This window comes from Zootoca vivipara, chromosome 15, assembly GCF_965207765.1.
Source record: "Zootoca vivipara chromosome 15, rZooViv2.hap1.1, whole genome shotgun sequence".
Taxonomy (NCBI): Eukaryota; Metazoa; Chordata; class Lepidosauria; order Squamata; family Lacertidae; genus Zootoca; species Zootoca vivipara.
This window is the reverse complement of record NC_142598.1, coordinates 11,604,226-11,622,400: the sequence shown is the minus strand read 5'-3', so window position 1 is coordinate 11,622,400 and position 18,175 is coordinate 11,604,226. Positions and strand designations below refer to the sequence as shown.

The following is an 18,175-nucleotide window of genomic DNA, read 5'->3' as shown; positions in this document are numbered from 1 at the left end:
AGTTGGTTTCGTTTCTGCCTGGGAGACGGTCGCAAGATGTCTGCGCTCTCACCAGGTTGTTTGTTATTTTCTCTCTAGAATAAACTTAAGTAGTTATTAGAACACTTTGGACTCTGTGTGTTCTTAAGAGGCTTTTTATCCAACGGCTATACAAGCTTTCGCTGTGTGAGAAGAAGAACTCTGCTGTGTGTGTGTTTTACTGCCAGCCCGGTTCTACGGAAGCAGAGAAGCGGAGAGGAAGCGCGCCGGGCGATAATCAGAGGCTCCTAATTGAGTCATAAACAACTCAACGGAGCCCTATACCCGTCACAGGTTATGGGTCATAGAACCTAATCAATCACCAAAGCAATAAAAGGTGATTGCAGCTGTAAAAGCCGTGGAGAAAGCCGGTGTAAAGAGCTAGCTGGGAGAAACCTGTTGTTTTTGCAGTCGGCAATCAATAGATGCACTCGCTAGCAGAAAGACCCTGTACCAGAAGGCTGGGATCCGCAGTCTACCCGGAGGAGCAACGTGAGATATTCTGAGTGAGTACACAGACACGGAGCCCGGGGGTGGACAAGATGGCGGAGCAGCTACAGGAGTCATTTGTCGTGCCGTTCCAGAGGTTGAATGGCGACAACTATGCAGAGTGGAGAGAAAGGGCCAGAATGTGGTTGCTAGGAAAGGATTTATGGACTTGTGTGTTAAATCCTCCAACCCCTGTCGCTGATAATTCAGCAGCTGAAGCACAGAGGTTTGCAGCAGAAACCAGAAAAGACAATAAGGCTCTATGTGCCATTGCCATGAGCTGCGATGCTACACAACTGCCCTATGTGCAAAATGCTGAAAATGCCAAGGAAGCCTGGGACAGTTTGGAAAGGGTCCATCAGAGAAAAACAGCTGGAGCTAAGCTGCATGCTATGAGGCATCTCTTTGAGTTGAGACTGAGACCAGGGCAACCCATTAAGGAGCACATTGCCAATGTGATTGATGCATTCCATAAGCTGCAGCGGCATGAGCTTGTGTTCAAAGAGAAGGAAAAAGTTTATATTTTGCTGTCTAGTTTGGGAAACGCCTATGAACATTTGTGTTTAACATTTGAGTCAATGCCTGAATCTGAACTCACGATTGCTTACGTTTCTGGGCGTTTGGCGGATGAGGAACAGAGACGCCAGAAAGAATCGGCTGAGAAGGGGGGCCGTGGGCACAGAGAAGCCAGTGGGGGTGCAGTAAAAAGCACTGAGGAATCCACTGTGAGTGCGTGCGCAACAAGGCTTTGTTATCGGTGCCAGCAGCCTGGGCACGTAGTGAGATTTTGCCCAGCTCCGGAAGCAGCCAAGGTCACTCAGCCAGGTGCCAGGCAACCCAGCGGACGTGGTCGTGGGACTAGCCAGCAGCGCCGAGGCAGAGGACGTGGGAAAACTCCAGATAACCCTGTCAGCCGTCATCTTTCTGCTGCCTTAGCAACGATTCGAAACAAAGGACAGGACAGTTTCACTTTTATTATCGACTCAGGCAGCACCCATCATCTTGTACCTCCTTCAGGACAGATCCTGAACTGCAGGCCACTTGAAGAAGAAAAAAGCCTGCATCTTGCTGATGGTTCTTCTGGAACAATTAAAAGCAAGGGTGTTTTTCATATGCAATGCTTAGACACTAACCTTGATGTTTATGTTGTACCAGGCATGGAAAATGGTCTTTTAAGTGTGTCTTGCTTATTGCGTGAGGGCTTTGAAATAAGTTTTGCCAATGGTGTTTGCAAAATTGCCAGAGATGGGGCTGAGCTGGTAAGTGTTACTGTTGGGTCTGATGGTCTGTTTGTCCTAGATGGGAGGGGGCAAGCAGGTGGAAGTAACACTGGTGATGCTCAGGCTAAAAGTGCCAATACCCCAAAGGGCACAGAGGGCGCTATCCATAAGGATTGTATTCATGCTTGGCACAGAAGATATTGTCACATGTCTTTTCCTTATGTGCAAAAGGCCCCTGATTTTGTCAAAGGTTGCAGGTTCAAGCCATGTCAAAAACACCTGCAATGCCGCGCATGTGCGAAAGCGAAGACGAAGAGATGCTCTTATCCTAGGTCTGAGAGGAAGAGCACAAAGCCATTTCAGTTAGTGCACTTGGATATTTCTGGGCCTATGTCAACGTTAAGTTTAGGTGGTTCAAAATATGTTTTGTGTCTTCTGGATGATTTCAGCCATTTTTCCTGGGTCATAACACTGAAAGAGAAGGGGGAGGCTGCCAAAGTGATAAGAGAGTGGGTAGCCGAAGTAGAACTACAGTTCTCCGTCACTGTCCAGTGTTTTCAGAGTGACAGGGCGGGAGAGTTTTTGAGTGCAGAACTACAAGGGTTTTTCCGCAGCAAGGGAATTAGGCACAGAAAAACCGCTCCTTTTAGTCCACAGGAGAATGGTTTAGCTGAAAGGAAATTTAGAACGCTGTCTGAACTGGTGGAGGCAACGTTGTTTGATGCAGGACTACCCCAGAAGTTTTGGGGGGAATGCTATAAATTTGTGAATTTTTGTTCAAACCGCGCTTTTAATTCAGTTGTGGACAACACACCATACTACATGTTGTATGGCAAAGTTCCGAAGGTGCACTATTTCAGAACTTTTGGGTGTGAGGCTTGGGTTCTAATTCCAAAGCAGAAGCGCAGAAAGGGAGGATCAAGATCCAGAAAAATGATCTTCTGTGGTTACGAACCAAACTCAAAGGCTTGGAGGTTTGTACCAGCAGAGGGGGACCAAACCCGGGTTCACATTAGCAGGAGTGCTACGTTCTGTGAACAAGAGGGCTGGAGACGCATTCATGCTAACCCCGAAGTTCTTCTTGACTGGTCTTCAGGTTTTGACCAGGAAGAGGAAACTCAGGTAGCTGATGCTGGAGTTCCAGGTGCTGCAGGACCAGATCCAGGTCAGGCAGCTGGTCCAAGTGGTGTAGCTCCTAGGGAAGTGAAGCAAGAAGTCAGAAGCGCACCGACTTCACCCCAGGTCAAGCCTGGGAAGTACAGCAAACGTGGTAGGTCACCCACTTCACCCAAAGCAAGCCCAGAGGGGGCTGCAAAGCGTAGTAGGTCTCTTGACAGTGCTGCTAGTCCGAGAGAGCCACAGTCAGAGACAAGCAGTTCGGATTTAGAGGGGGAAGATGTGGGACCAAGGCGTTCAAAATGCACCACGAAAGGTAAACCACCTGAAAGGTTTTCAGCTGTCAGTGTATGGGCGAACCTAGCAGTGTGTGAGCCTGAAAGCTTTGAAGAGGTGCAACAGTTGTCAGTGGAAGAAGCTAGTAAGTGGAAAGTTGCAATGGAGAAAGAGTTGAAATCCATGCAATCTCTTGGTGTGTACAGTCTTACACAGTTGCCAGAAGGTAAGAAAGCAGTCAGTTGTAGGTGGGTCTACAGGCTGAAACCCACAGTGACTGGAGAGCCTCAGTACAAGGCTAGGTTAGTGGCTAGAGGTTTTACTCAGAAGAAAGGAATCCACTACACAGATGTCTTTAGTCCGACTTCGAGAGCGGAATCTTTCAGGATGCTTTTAGCGACTGCAGCGCAGAGAGGCCTAGTGGTCAACCACTTTGATGTGGACACCGCTTATTTGAACTCTGACCTCCAGGAGGAGTTGTACATGTTACCTCCTCCAGGGTTTGAGAGTGACGTGCCAGGTCAGGTGTGGAAGCTGCACAAGTCGATCTACGGTCTGAAGCAATCAGCTAAAAATTGGAATTCATGTCTTGATTCTGTTTTGAAGAGCCTAGGTTTCAGGAAGAGTCTAGCTGACAGTTGTCTGTATCTCAGAGGTGAAGGAGAACAGCAAGAACTGTTGCTTGTCTATGTTGATGATTTGATCTGCTTAGCAAAGAGCCAGATGCAAGTGCAGAAGTTTGCAAAAGAGCTAGGCAAGAGGTTCAAACTCAAGAATCTAGGTGCAGTGAATGTTTATCTAGGTGTGCAGATAGACAGAACTGAGGATGGAAGTTTTTTGCTCAGTCAGAAAGGCAAGATTGAACATTTGCTTGAGAAGTTCAGAATGTCTGATTGTAAAGGGGTCAGAACACCAATGGAGACAAACTTTGTGAAAGAGTCGCAAGTGAAGGACAAAGTAGCGTTTGAGAGTCCTGAAGTGTTTCAGTCAGCGCTAGGGAGTCTGTTGTATTTGTCACAATGGAGCAGACCAGATATTGCTTTTGCAGTCAATTTGCTCAGTAGAGAAGCATCGAAACCTAGCGTGCATGCTTGGAATGGCATTAAGAGAGTGCTTAGGTATTTGCAGGAGACCAAAGAGTATTGTTTGGAGATGTCAGCGCAAGGTGAGCCACAACTCACTTGTTTTGCAGATGCTGATTGGGCCAATCAGGAGGACAGGAAGTCAGTAACTGGTTTGGTAGTCAAGTTTGGAAATGCCCTGATTGGTTGGCGGTCGCGCAGGCAAAGCCTAATAGCAATGTCTTCCACGGAAGCCGAATTCTGTGCGTTGTCTGCGACATGCACTGAATTGGAGTACTACAGATGTTTGGTCCAGGAAATCTGGGGTGATTGTAGCCAGCCCATCACTGTTTGGGGCGACAATCAACCATCTTTGAGACTGGCGGAGTCTGGACAGTTCAAAGCCAGAACCAAACACTTAGACATCCGCTTCCGAAACGTATGTCAGAGCATACAGGTAGGCTTGGTGAAGTTGAGGTATTGTCCAAGCCAAGAGAACCTAGCAGATGGGTTCACAAAACCCTTGAGTTTCCAACGGCATGGGGAATTCTGTGAAGGGTTGGTTTTGGGGTAAGTTTGGATACCCGCTATCCCCAGTGTTCAGGTGAGAGGGGGTGTGATGAGTAACAAGTAACTAAAGAGTTAACTGTGTACTGTAGCACCTGACCACTGAGGAAGATCATGTTACAGAATGTACCAGAAGTGTTTCTGTATGTTGCAGTTGGTTTCGTTTCTGCCTGGGAGACGGTCGCAAGATGTCTGCGCTCTCACCAGGTTGTTTGTTATTTTCTCTCTAGAATAAACTTAAGTAGTTATTAGAACACTTTGGACTCTGTGTGTTCTTAAGAGGCTTTTTATCCAACGGCTATACAAGCTTTCGCTGTGTGAGAAGAAGAACTCTGCTGTGTGTGTGTTTTACTGCCAGCCCGGTTCTACGGAAGCAGAGAAGCGGAGAGGAAGCGCGCCGGGCGATAATAAGAGGCTCCTAATTGAGTCATAAACAACTCAACAGAGCCCTATACCCGTCACATGGGCTACACCAAAGGGTGCAGATGGAGACAAATCCATTCCGTTAGGATAAATTGCTTTGCCAAAGTGTGCATGTGCGGAGAAACGTGCACCAAGATGCTGATAAATTTCCACCAGGGCTTTAAAACAACCCCCATCATCTAATGTGAAAATGTCTAGAACTGAAGTTAAGATTGCGGAAAATTAGAAACTGAGAGGATTCCTTTATCCCTACCCCAAATGCAGCTTGGGACTAAGGTGGGTCTCAGGTTGGAAAAAGTTGAAGACTGCTGTCATAGAGGACTGTCCTGTCGTCTTTGTGACTCTACAGTCATGCCTTGGTTGTCGAATGCCTTGCGACTAGAATGTTTTGGCTCCCGAATGCCGCAAACCTGCAGTGAGTGTTCTGGTTTGCGAACGTTCTTTGGAACCCAAAAGTCCGACGCAGCTTCTGCAGCTTCCAATTGAGTGCAGGAAGCTCCTGCAGCCAATCGGAAACCGCACTTTGGTTTTCGAACGTTTCCGGAAGTCGAACAGACTTCCGGAGTGGATTCTGTTCGAGAACCAAGGTATGACTGTACTGCCAGTCTAGTCAGCGCCTGCTCACGGTTTGCAGGGACGGGAGCTCAGGCAAGAGCATTTCTTGGGATAGCCCAGCCTCCTTCAGGATGTGGTTCACCTGGGTATGTGAACATTATTAATGCTGCAGCCAAGTGGATGAACCTCACGGTCCTTTTGGTCTTATCCCAGGATCCTAATGATAACCGAATAGGCCAATGGGTGGACGTGACGCCTCAAAATGGCATTGTGGATGTGTCTTTCCCTCTGGCCTCTGAAGCGGTCCTGGGAACGTACAACTTCAAAATGGGAGGAGGCTACAGAAATAAGAAAGGATTCACTGTGGAGGAATATGGTAAGTTTCTGAAGAAGATCACACGGCTTGCGAGAATCGCTCTAAGAATAAAAGGAAGCATATGTTCAGGGAGGTTTTTAATGGTTGATGTGTTATTGTGCTTTTAATACTTTGTGGGGAGACGCCCAGAGCTGCTGGGGCAACCCAGTCAGATGGGTGGCATATAAATAATAAATTGTTATTGTTATTGTTAGGTTCCAAGTCTATGGGGCTGAGGGCGGCTTAGCCCTCCCCCAAAGTATGTGGAGATGGGCCTGACCCCTTCCTTTTTTCTTTCATTTTTAAAGATTTTAATTTATCAATATTAAACCAATACAATTCATCAATACTACAATCATCTACATTTCCCCCCTTCCCCCCTTCCCCTCCCTGGCCCTCCCCCTCCCCAGACTTCCCTCAGCTCCCTTACCTGATTTATTTTTTCATATTATTTCTGCATACTATAAAATTGTACATATCCCTTCCCTGATTATTCTCATTGTTCTACTAGAAAGTTGTGGGTGTTTATTCAAATCCTGCCAACGAATGTAAATCATTTTGTTGATTCTTCAGATGGTTTGTAAATAATTCCCATTCTTCCTTGGATTCCCGATTGTCCTTTTCACGTAATTTCTAAGTTAGTTTTGCAAGTTCACCAACTTTTCTTGCCATTGTTCTTTTGTTGCTATTTCTTCCTTCTTCCATCCTTGTGCTCACATGGGCCTGAGCCCTTCCAATCTTGAGTGGCCTCCCCACAGCGGCAGAGGGCCCTATTGTCCCTCCCTGCTGTGGCGGAAGGCCCCCCTGTTGGCAGGATTCAGAAGTAATGCCCTTTTGGGGGAGAAGAAATCATTCTAAGCAAGGAAAGGGTAGTCAGAGCCACTTCCGTGATTGGCCTAGCACAGATGCTTGGGGGCCAGTGGCTCAAGTCTTGAGCCAGCTAACCCCGCCGGTTTCTTGGGAAGCCCAGATAGCTGCGTTTGGAGGGCCGACTCCTAATGCCATGCTTAAATGCTTGGAGGCAGCAGGAATGGGAGAAAAAGCAGGTTGAAAGGCAGCAGCAGGGCTTGGAAGAAATGTCAACAGCTGGCTGGCAGGGCACCCATAACCATAGCTGCCAAGTCTTCCGTATTCCCCGGGAAATCCCCGTTTTCCCAGGTGTTCCTAGCTGAAAAAATGGATTTTTTTTGTTTTTCCCGGTTTATTTTGGCACGGCGGCCATTTTGGAACTGGGCGGAGCATGCTCAGAAGCGACTTTTGATGCTGCTCTGCCCAGTTCCAAAATGGCTGCAGTGCGACTTCTGGCGCGGCGGCCATTTTGGAACTGGGCAAAGCAGCATCAAAAGTCACTTCTGAGCATGCTCCGCCCAGTTCCAAAATGGCAGCAGCGCTACTTCCAACCTGCTACTTCCGCCCGGTCCCTTATTTCTCCGACAGCAACTTGGCAGGTATGCCCATAACGTCATCCGTATCAGCATCTCCTCGGAAAACAAATTCCTTCCGGGTAGATTGCCCTTACACATGGTGTCTCCCTGCTGTAGTAGCAGGGCCTCCCCATGCTGGTAGAGGGCTACATCAGGCCTCATGGCTTCCTTCCAATGTGCGTGAACTTGGCGCCTCTGAAAGGAAGAGAGATTTGCCTGCCCTGAAGTCCCTTTCAATACTGACATTTTCAGCTGTTCAAAATGCAGAAGGCAAACACAACAGCAGGGATTTCTACGCATTAGTCATTAGGTCACCTGCAGAAAAGACTCGTGCCTGTACAGTAAGCCTGCAACTTATACACATTTAGCTTTTGCACATTCAGCTTTATGTGCTTGGCAAAAAAAATCAAATCAAAAGGGGGGCAGAAAGCGGGCAGGTGTCTGGGGGGGAAAGACTTGGGCAATCCCACCCACCATTGAACCCAATGTATTTTGACTAGATGCGATTTTGGTTTGGCGCTGATCACTGGGACGTAACCCCCGTCATAAGTTGAGGGCTTACTATACAACTGTCTAGATGTTGTGAATGGCAAAGATAGGAACTCTTTAATACGTTGCTGACTTTCCTGGAACAAAATGCAGCAGTGACATTCTAGAGAAAAGATCTGGGAGGAGGTAGAATTGTGAGGTGCTGATATTACACACACACACACACACACACACACACACACACACACACACACACACCAGTACAGTGGTACCTCACAAGATGAATTTAATTCGTTCCACGAGTCAATTCGTCTTGCGAAAAATTCGTCTTGTGAATCGCGGTTTCCCATAGGAATGCATTGAAATTTCTGTTTTTTGCCCATAGGAACGCATTAATTAAATTTCAATGCATTCCAATGGGAAACTGCAATTCGCAAGACGAATTTTTCACAAAACGAATTCGTCTTCCGAGTCACCATCAGATCACAAGACGCATTCGTCTTGCGAAAAATTCGTCTTGCAGGGCATTCGTCTTGCGAGGTACCACTGTATATATATATATAGCTACATTTATATCCTACCTTTCCTCCAATGAACTCAAGGTGGCATATATGGTCCTCTTAAGAGCTTATCCTTGCAACAACCCTGTGAGGTAGGTTAGGCTGAGAGGCAACAGTTGGTCCAAAGTCACCCAGTGAGCTTCATGGCAGAGTTTGGGGGCAGGTTCAACTCTGGTATCCTTGGTCCTTATCAGACACTCTAAACACTGCACTGGCTCACAAATGCATCTGATACAATGCCCCAGTGAACATAGTCAGTGAAGAAATGCATACTAATTTGACACCTGTCACTTTGCAACCATCCCACATGCGACAGAGGAAAAACGAGGAGATCAAAGTTAGGTCAAAACCTTATTGCATCGCCAGCTGGCTATGATAATATAATGCTAAAAATGGCCCTGAAGGACGGTAAAACAATGCCTCCTTTTCCTTCCACCCACCTGCTAAATTAGAGCATCTACATCAGGCATCCCCAAACTGCGGCCCTCCAGATGTTTTGGCCTACAACTCCCATGATCCCTAGCTAAGAGGACCAGTGGTCGGGGATGATGGGAATTGTAGTCCAAAACATCTGGAGGGCTGAGGTTTGGGGGTGCCTGATCTACATCTATAGGTGTGTGCATTTTAAGTTCAGTTTAGGGGCAAGCAAGATGTGATGTGCAAGATCCATAAAGAGGATCTCTTCTGGTTTGGAGTTTTGTTAATTTGCTTTTAAAATCGAAATACGCTGCAGAAGCAAAATCTGACCAGATGGCAGCACTTGCTGGGGTTAACGTTCTCCTCTTGTATCTTTTATCCAATTGCGCCAAAACTATTGGTCTTGGTGTTTTTAGAAATCTGCCATTCCAATTCTTCTTCTTCGTCTTTTTAAAGCATCCCTTACTGCTCTCTTCTTCTTCTTCTTCTTCTTCTTCTTCTTCTTCTTCTTCTTCTTCTTCTTCTTCTTCTTCTTCTTCTTCTTCTTCTTCTTCTCTCCATTGCAGTGCTGCCTAAATATGAAGTGCAGTTTGAACTCCCGCAAATTGTCACCAGGGCGGATGAAGAAGTTCAAGTCAAGGTGTTTGGCAGGTGAGCAAATTCTTGTGGTGTCCTTAAAGACTATGCCAACTGTTGCTGGAGGAGAATATTTCACCCCCAATAATGAGGACAGAATAGGCAGGCATCGGCACTGTTTCTCTGGAGGACTAAATTGCAGAGGGGGAAAAGGATATTCCAAGCGCCTGAGGTATTCGGTAAAGCAAATCTGTTTGTTCCAGTCCGGCTTCTTTCCACTCACATTTTTCTCTCTTTCTCTTCCACTGATCTATCAATTATGGTCTAGTTTTTTGTTGTCTGTCTGTCCAGAAAGCTTCTTTTCCTTTTCTGTCACTTTGCAGGAAAAAAGTCAAGCACCACTTCTTCCCTCCCTGCTCCCTCATACACATACTTTCCACATTTCCTCCATTTCTCCACAACAGGCCATCAAGTAATCTTTGCATCTGCATGTGAAACATCATTGGGAATGATTCTGTGGCAACTGTGAAGATGAAAAGCTATAATGACTAGTGAAATTTTCATTCCCTTCAGAAAGTCTCTGGGTGGTATAAAATGATTGTTCTGACATGCCCGCCTCCAATCTTTTCTCAGACAGTGTGGGATCAGGTCAGGAATTCCAGCTTGGCCTCACAACTGTGAGTGCCCAGGGCTGTGGGTGCCATGTAGCATGCATGGCCCTGGCACCAAAATTTGTGGGTGCCCAGCCCTTCATGGGGAATTTTGTGGGTGCTCAGGCACCCAAGGCCCCAGGGAGTCTGCACCTATGGATCAGGTGTTCTTTCTTCAATAATAATAATAATAATTTGTAATTTGTACCCCGCCCTCCTCAAGCCAGAGCCGGACTCAAGGCGGCTAACATCTTCTTACAAAGAACATAAGAACATAAAAACAGGCAATCAATTAATTAAAATACATCTTAAAATTAGTTCAGAGCAAATTAAAATCTGGACAGATGGCAGTCCCTGGGTAAAATTAAGAGTGTGAATTCACAGGGGAAATCTCTCCCTAAGGCTGTGTCCACATTTCATTTGCCCTATCCAAAATGCATGAGCTTTGCTTTAAGATAAAACGGCTGATGTGTTGTTTCTCAAGTCAGCTTGGAAGCCCTGAAGCCTTTCCTAACTCATCTCTAGCCAAGATGTGAGCACCTTTGCACAGGGGTCAGTAAACTTTTTCAGCAGGGGGCCAGTCCACTGTCCCTCAGACCTTGTGAGGGGCTGGACTATATTGGGGGGGGGGAATGATGCAAGAGCACCATGGGCCCTAGTGGCTGCTTACCTATGTCCTGCGAACGGCAGGGGCTGGCGGCGGCAGGAGAGGGATGATGAGCGGCATGCGAAAGGGCTCCAGAGAGGAGCTGTTTAAAATGGTGGCTGCTCAAGCACTGCTGCTGCTGGGCCCAAAAAAGCCCAGCCCCCTTCCTCCTCTAGGCAGGGCGGGGAGAAGCCAGGAGGAGGGAGGGAGGAGGAGGAGGAGGCGGCGCCACCGTGTGAGGGAGAGGGAAAGAACGCACGTGCTGGCGATCCACACAGCGATTCCTGGACCGTCCGCAGGCAGGATCCAGAGGCAATTGGGCTTGATCCGGCCCACGGGCCTTGGTTTGCTGACCCATGGGATAAAGACATCCCTGCCCCGTCAATGTCCATAGTGTGTTACACAAGCAGAAACGAATCTCACACTGTTTGAAGTGTGTTTATGTGACCAGCTGGGAGGGAAGTGCTGGAGAACAGCAACTTTGCTGTGCTCAAAGGCAGTAATGTGAACAACACACCCTAAAGTGATTTTCCTACTACAGTGGAACCTCGGTTTATGAACACCTCGGTTTATGAATTTTCGGTTTATGAACGCCGCGGACCCATCTGGAACGGATTAATTCATTTTCCATTACTTTCAATGGGAAATTTCGCTTCAGTTTATGAACGCTTCAGTTTATGAACAGACTTCTGGAACCAATTACACCCATGCTTCAGTTTATGAACGCTTCAGTTTAAGTACTCTGCGGACCCATCTGGAACGGATTAATCCACTTTCCATTACTTTCAATGGGAAAGTTCGCTTCAGTTTATGAACGCTTCAGTTTAAGCCGTCTGGAACAGATTAATCCACTTTCCATTACTTTCAATGGGAAAGTTCGCTTCAGTTTATGAACGCTTCAGTTTATGAACAGACTTCCGGAACCAATTGTGTTCATAAACCGAGGTACCACTGTATAAACTTTTCAATCAAGAATGTCTCTCTTTGGGTGTTTTTTTTTTTTTTTTTTGGTGCTGCTAGCTCCATTTCCAACCTCCCCCCCCCCAAAAAAAAATAAAGTTGACTGTTTACTTTAGGGGGTTTACTTCATGATACTGTTCCCCCACTTCTGCTGCAGGTACACATATGGGAAGCCTGTTCGTGGGAAAGTAGATCTACGCGTAATTCGAGACCAATCATATTACTTCTTTTACGAGACTCCAGTGAGACCATTCGATGCAATTCAATTGAACTACACAGGCCAAGTAAGCTAACTGAAAGGGCTGAGACGAGCGGCTATACTCCTGCCCTGAAATCCCACTTTGCTGCTGCCCTTGGTTCTAAAATGAGAGTCCTTAACCACCTGCCTTTGCCTCCTAATATAATTTTTCATCTCTGTTCCCTCAGACAGACAAGAATGGTTATGCTTCTTTCACAATTAATGCAACCGATTTAAAACTGCCAGAGAGGGGCTTTACTGATTTTGTTCAGCTTTCTGCAGAACTTGAAGAAGAAGGAACAGGTACAGAAATGGGGAAATAGAGGTTTTGATGTTTATATAATAATAATAATTTATTATTTATACCCCGCCCATCTGGCTGGGTTTCCCCAGCCACTCTGGCGGCTTCCAACAGATAAATAAAACAGAACAATCTATTAAACCTTAAAAGCCTCCCTGAACAGGGCTGCCTTCAGATGTCTTCTAAAAGTCTGGTAGTTGTTTTCCTCTTTGACATCTGTTGGGAGGGCGTTCCACAGGGCAAGCGCCACCACCGAGAAGGCCCTCTGCCTAGTTACCTGCAACTTGGCTTCTCGCAACGAGGGAACTGCCAGAAGGCCCTCGGTGCTGGACCTCAGTGTCCGGGCAGAGTGATGGAAGTGGAGACACTCCTTCAGGTATACTGGACCGAGGCCATTTAGGGCTTTAAAGGTCAGCACCAACACTTTGAATTGTGCTCGGAAACGTACTGGGACCCAATGTAGATCTTTCAAGACCGGTGTTATGTGGTCTCGGCGGCTGCTCCCAGTCACCAGTCTAGCTGCCGCATTCTGGATTAGTCGTAGTTTCCGAGTCACCTTCAAAGGTAGCCCCACATAGAGCACATTGCAGTAGTCCAAGTGGGAGATAACTAGAGCATGCACCACCCTGGCGAGATAGTCCGCAGGCAGGTAGGGTTTCAGCCTGCGTACCAGATGGAGCTGATAGACAGCTGCCCTGGACACAGAATTGACCTGCACCTCCATGGACAGCTGTGAGTCCAAAATGACTCCCAGGCTGTGCACCTGGTCCTTCAGGGACACAGTTACCCCATTCAGGACCAGGGAGTCCCCCACACCTGCCCGCCTCCTGTCCCCCACGAACAGTACTTCTGTCTTGTCAGGATTCAACCTCAATCTGTTAGCCGCCATCCATCCTCCAACCGCCTCCAGGCACTCACACAGGACCTTCACTGCCTTCACTGGTTCTGATTTGAAAGAGAGGTAGAGCTGGGTATCATCCGCATACTGATGGACACCCAGCCCAAACCCCCTGATCAAACTCTTGTTTGATCTTCTCTCTCTTCCTTTCTACTTTCACAACATTTTTACAGTTTTTAGATTTGGGGGAGGTGGCCATTGCTTCTGTGTGGTGCATTTTCAGGGCCTCAGGGCCTCCAAGTGTCCCTAATTTCCAGGAACAGCCCCAGATTTACAGATGTCGTCCCAGTTTCTGATTTGAGGCCAGAATGTCCTGCTTTTCCTTAGGACATCCCTATATTCATTGGAGAAAAGTTGGAGGGTATGGAGCTATCCGACCCTTGAGCCATCTGAACGCAGCCCTGTAGAGGGAAGATTTTTTTATGTTTAATTGTGTTTTTAAATATGTTGGAAGCTGCCCAGAGCGGCTAGGGCAACCCAGTCAGATGGGTGGGGTATATAGTAAAATAATAATAGAATCTTAGAGTTGGGAGGGACACCAACAGTCATCTAGTCCAACCCCCTGCAATGCAGGAATATCAGCTAAAGCATCCATGACAGGTGGTCATCCAACCTCTGTTTAAAAACCTCCAAGGAAGGAGAGTCCACCACCTCTCATGGGAGTCTGTTCCACAGCTGAACAGCTCGTACTGTCAGAAAGTTTTTTCCGAATGCTTAGTTGGAATCTCCTTTCTTGCAACTTGAAGCCACTGGCTCAAGTCCTACCCTCCAGATCAGGAGAAAACAAGCATGCTCCCTCCTCCATGTGACGGCCCTTAAGATATTTGAAGATGGCCATCATATCTCATCTCAGTCTCCTCCTGCAAGAACAGTGACAGTAAGGTCACTGTTGTGTCTCTCTCCTACAATTTTTACCCATACACTGTCAATCTGCTTTTCATGCTCCAGGTCATGGATTTCTTCATAAGTGTACACATCCTTCTATACAATGCTGCTACTCCCCCCCAGTGTGTGTGTGTGTGTGTGTGTGTGTGTGTGTGTGTGTGTGTGTGTGTCACACGCTCCCCACAGCTGCGCTGAGTCCAGATATCACCTCTCTTTTCAGGAGTGACAGTCGCAGGAACCGGTGCCTTCTCTGTTGTCACCAGAGTAGCAAACGTGCAGTTCCTAAATCTCAACCCATTCTATAAGCAGGGATTTCCATACACTGGAAAGGTGAGGTTCTAAATACAGCTTTGCCCAATCTCTCTCTCAACCAGATAGCTGAGGAGACAGTTCAGCCGCGTAAAATAGCTCAGTATCTGACTGGAAGGATGGGGAGAGGGTGTTTTTAAAGGTGATGCTCAAGGTTTGAAGAGATAAGGAAATAAACAAATATTTCACATGGGAGGGCGTCCAGCGAGGTTTAAATGCTAACTTCTATATTCAAGCTTACATGACCAAAAGCCATGTATTTTAGGAGCATTTGTCAGATCCAAGTTACAGAAAATGTTCTGAACCAAGACCACTCTTTTGTTTCTGCGAAGAGATTTGTGCCTTTGGCATGCATGCATACCTACGGTAGTTCATAGACCCTCCTCGTGTGCAAAACTGTACAGTGGTTCCTCGGTTTAAGTACACAATTGGTTCCGGAAATCTGTACTTAAACTGAAGTGTTCATAAACTGAAGCGAACTTCCCCATTGAAAGCAATGGAAAGTGGATTAATCCGTTCCAGACGGGTCTGCGGAGTACTCAACCTGAGGCATACTTAACCCGAAGTATGAGTGTAATTATTTCTGGAAGTCTGAACTTAACCTGAAGCATACTTAACCTGAAGCAAACTTTCCCATTGAAAGTACAGTGGTACCTCGGTTTGCGAACGCAATCCGTTCCGTGGAGGCGTTCGCTTGCTGGGGCATTTGCTCATCGAAGGCACGCTTCGGCGCACACACGCGCTGCGCAGATCGCGCCTGCGCATCTGATGCCACGGAACCCGGATGTAAACACTTCCAGGTCTGCGGCATTCGTAAATGGAGGTTTTTGTAAACGGAGGTAGTCGTAAACAGAGGTTCCACTGTAATGGAAAGTACATTAATCCGTTCCAGGCAGGTCCGCGGAGTACTTAAACTGAAAGTACTCAAACAAAAGCGTACTTAAACTGAGGTATGACTGTATCTGTCTGCTCGGAGGTCACCCTCACTGAGTTAAAATGGGATTGACTTCCCACAACAGCATACAGGACTGCAGACTTATTCATATATTTAATTCAACTTTACTTGAAAGAGCCTCTTTTAACAAATTATTTTTATATTTCGTGCAATCTAGGAAAGAGGAAAGTTGTTTCAGTAAATCCAGTTACATCTTATAGCCCACCTAATTGCCATCAGAGGAGACTAGCATGGCATTAACTCCCAGTTTGTTCTTGCAGATGAAATGCACCATCAACGAAGCACCCGTCAAGAATGAGACGGTCTATCTTACTGTCGATGTCATTGGCATAGAGACAAACCTTCCTTACCGCACAGATGAGAATGGCGAAGTTGCTTTCTCTTTGGACACAACAGAATGGAAAGATACTCAGGTTTCTCTACGGGTGAGTCAGGAGCATATTGGCAAAGGAGTAGCATTGTAGTGGCAAATTCAGAAGCACAGAGCCACGCCCTTTCACAGCTGTGTGCCTTCTAAATTTGTAACTTGGTGACGCTTTCTTAAGATGTTTAGCATGGATTGGGTGTTATCATGGTTGGTTATTGTATCCGAGCTCTGTTACCTTATTATGGGTAGATTTATTTATTTAAAAAATAATAATTAAGAAAAATTATTTTGCTGTTGTTGTTGCTAGCAGCATATAAATTTAAATAACAAATAAAGGATTTCTTTTGTTCCTTTTTCAATTTTGCTTATTCATCCTATGCAAGTGCCTGTTGGAACTTTTGCAAATGAGCCTTAATACACCTTCCTTTTATCCTTAACCCATGTCATTGTCGTCATCAGTGCAATTAGCTTTTCAATTTCTTTTGTATTTTAACCTCTGAGGTGCATCTGGTTCTTTCAGTCACCACCCAAGAACCTTTGACCCATGGTTTGTTTCTGATGCCTCCTGTCCCTTTTTGCTTTCTAGGGCAGGTACACTATTTTAAAACCGGCTGAGGTCCCTGACCTCCTGGAGACAATACGGAATGAAGCTTTCATATGGCTGATGCCCTTCTACTCAGAAAGCAACAGTTTCCTCGAGATCCAGCATGTGGAGGAAGAGCTGCCCTGTGGAAAGGATCAGGAAGTCCTGGTAGATTACATCCTTGATCGGAAAGAACTGGGCCGGGAAGCCGACCACGTAGATTTCTATTACTTGGTGAGTGAGTAGCAGTTGGCATAGGCGTAGCCAGGGGGGCAGAAGGGGGCAGCTGCCCCCCGAAGCAAAAAATTAAATGGTTATGGCGCGCTGGTGAAGGGAAGAGAAGCGGCTCAAAAGTCCCATCCCGAGTCCGCGCCTCGCTCTCCCCAGTGCGCGCTGGGCTGGGGGCAGAGAGGGCGAGCGGTGGCGGCATTGCTTGGAGGGTGACGCAGCGCTCCCCCTCCCCCACCCAGCTACTGACTGGCGCGGAGCAGATTTATTATTATTTTTGGAGCCTCATTCCACCCCCGCAAGGCTTTTTTTTAAAACTGACACCTGAAAGAAGGAACTCACAGCTCGTTACGGGACAGGGGCCCGCGAGCCGGCCGACACTGATAACTTTAAACTGCACTGTTCAGTGATACACCATATAATTGTGTACTTGGCTGCAGCGAAACGCTGCCAGCTGCCTCCGTCGACGGAAAGCATGTATGCAAATGAGGTGCCACGGAGCATTGTGGGGCAGCACTTTCTGTGCTGTGCTCGCTGTGACTTGAAGGAGTGTGGGCTGAAGTTAGCCCAGGTCCAGGTTTCTTTCGACGGAGGCAGCTTCCCTGCTGCTGCCTTGTTTTAGTCACCGCTGCCGGTAAAGGAGCGGGTGAGGCAGAAGCACAAGCCTGCCGCCTCAGCAATGGCTGGAAAACGGCCCCTTTTCCTCTGGGGGGCGTGGACATTGACCATGCCTCCTGGGGGATCCTGGCCACGTCATTGCCAGCCAGCCAATTGAGTGGCTGGGTGTGGGGGCGTGGCTGGTGTGCCCCCCCCCTAGTTTTGATCCTGGGTACGCCCATGGCAGTTGGTGGAAACGCCTGGAGCAGTATGATGAAAAGAAGCAAATCGTGTACAGGGGGGGAAGGGAAAGAAAACAAAGCAAGAAGAAGAAAAATGTAAGCTTAAAGGAGAGGCAATATTAAAGAAGGTGGGAAAGAATCTCAGCAGAGAGAGAGAAAACAGAAGACTAACAGGAAAACGGCTAAAAGAAGCTTTTCCTCAAGCAGAGATTTTTCTCAGACTTATGTTGATGGGGCACTTTGCCGCTGACTAATATTGACCTGAAAAAAAGTATAAAGGGGGGGGCAGAAATAAGACATCCTCTTTATTGCACATTCATAACAATTTATGCTCATTGATGCTATTGGGGCGGCTACACGCAATCCCATTTCCAATACTGTTTGCACTTGCGAACGTTTTGGGGGAGTCTCACGGCTTCACTTCCAATCAGTACATATCCTGTAACTTCCTGCTGAAACCCCTAAACTTTTTAAACCATCAGTGTTTGGGTTTATGTTTGTTCTTTTGTTGTGCTATAGCCCCTCCGGACAGCAGTAACGTGGAAGCGTTGCAGAACAAACTAAAGCAGAATAAATAAATCCACCACCCTTAAAACACCATTACTGTGTCAAGAACATACTGAGGAATACACCCCCAATAAAATACTGCTGGGCTGGAGTGGTCATTGGTTTGCAACTGGTTCAATACCATGTGTGCAGTTCAAACCTGCATATATTCTCCAGAACATCCAAATATAAAAGTGTCAAGTGCCATTTGTGGAGGGGGGAGG

The 18,175-nt window shown here is 46.9% G+C and overlaps 1 protein-coding gene across 2 annotated transcripts in view; it reads left to right on the top strand.

Annotated features, from left to right (window-relative positions):
* Window positions 1–18,175, top strand: part of LOC118075325 (alpha-2-macroglobulin-like protein 1) — a 75,526-nt gene that overhangs the window by 12,988 nt on the left and 44,363 nt on the right. For both annotated transcript variants that reach the window (XM_060268974.2, XM_088658796.1), the window contains exons 7-13: window positions 5,939–6,101; window positions 9,537–9,621; window positions 11,960–12,086; window positions 12,229–12,343; window positions 14,345–14,454; window positions 15,649–15,813; window positions 16,342–16,572. In XM_060268974.2, coding sequence (XP_060124957.2) covers window positions 5,939–6,101; window positions 9,537–9,621; window positions 11,960–12,086; window positions 12,229–12,343; window positions 14,345–14,454; window positions 15,649–15,813; window positions 16,342–16,572 — 996 coding nt within the window. The remainder of the gene's footprint in view (window positions 1–5,938; window positions 6,102–9,536; window positions 9,622–11,959; window positions 12,087–12,228; window positions 12,344–14,344; window positions 14,455–15,648; window positions 15,814–16,341; window positions 16,573–18,175) is intronic.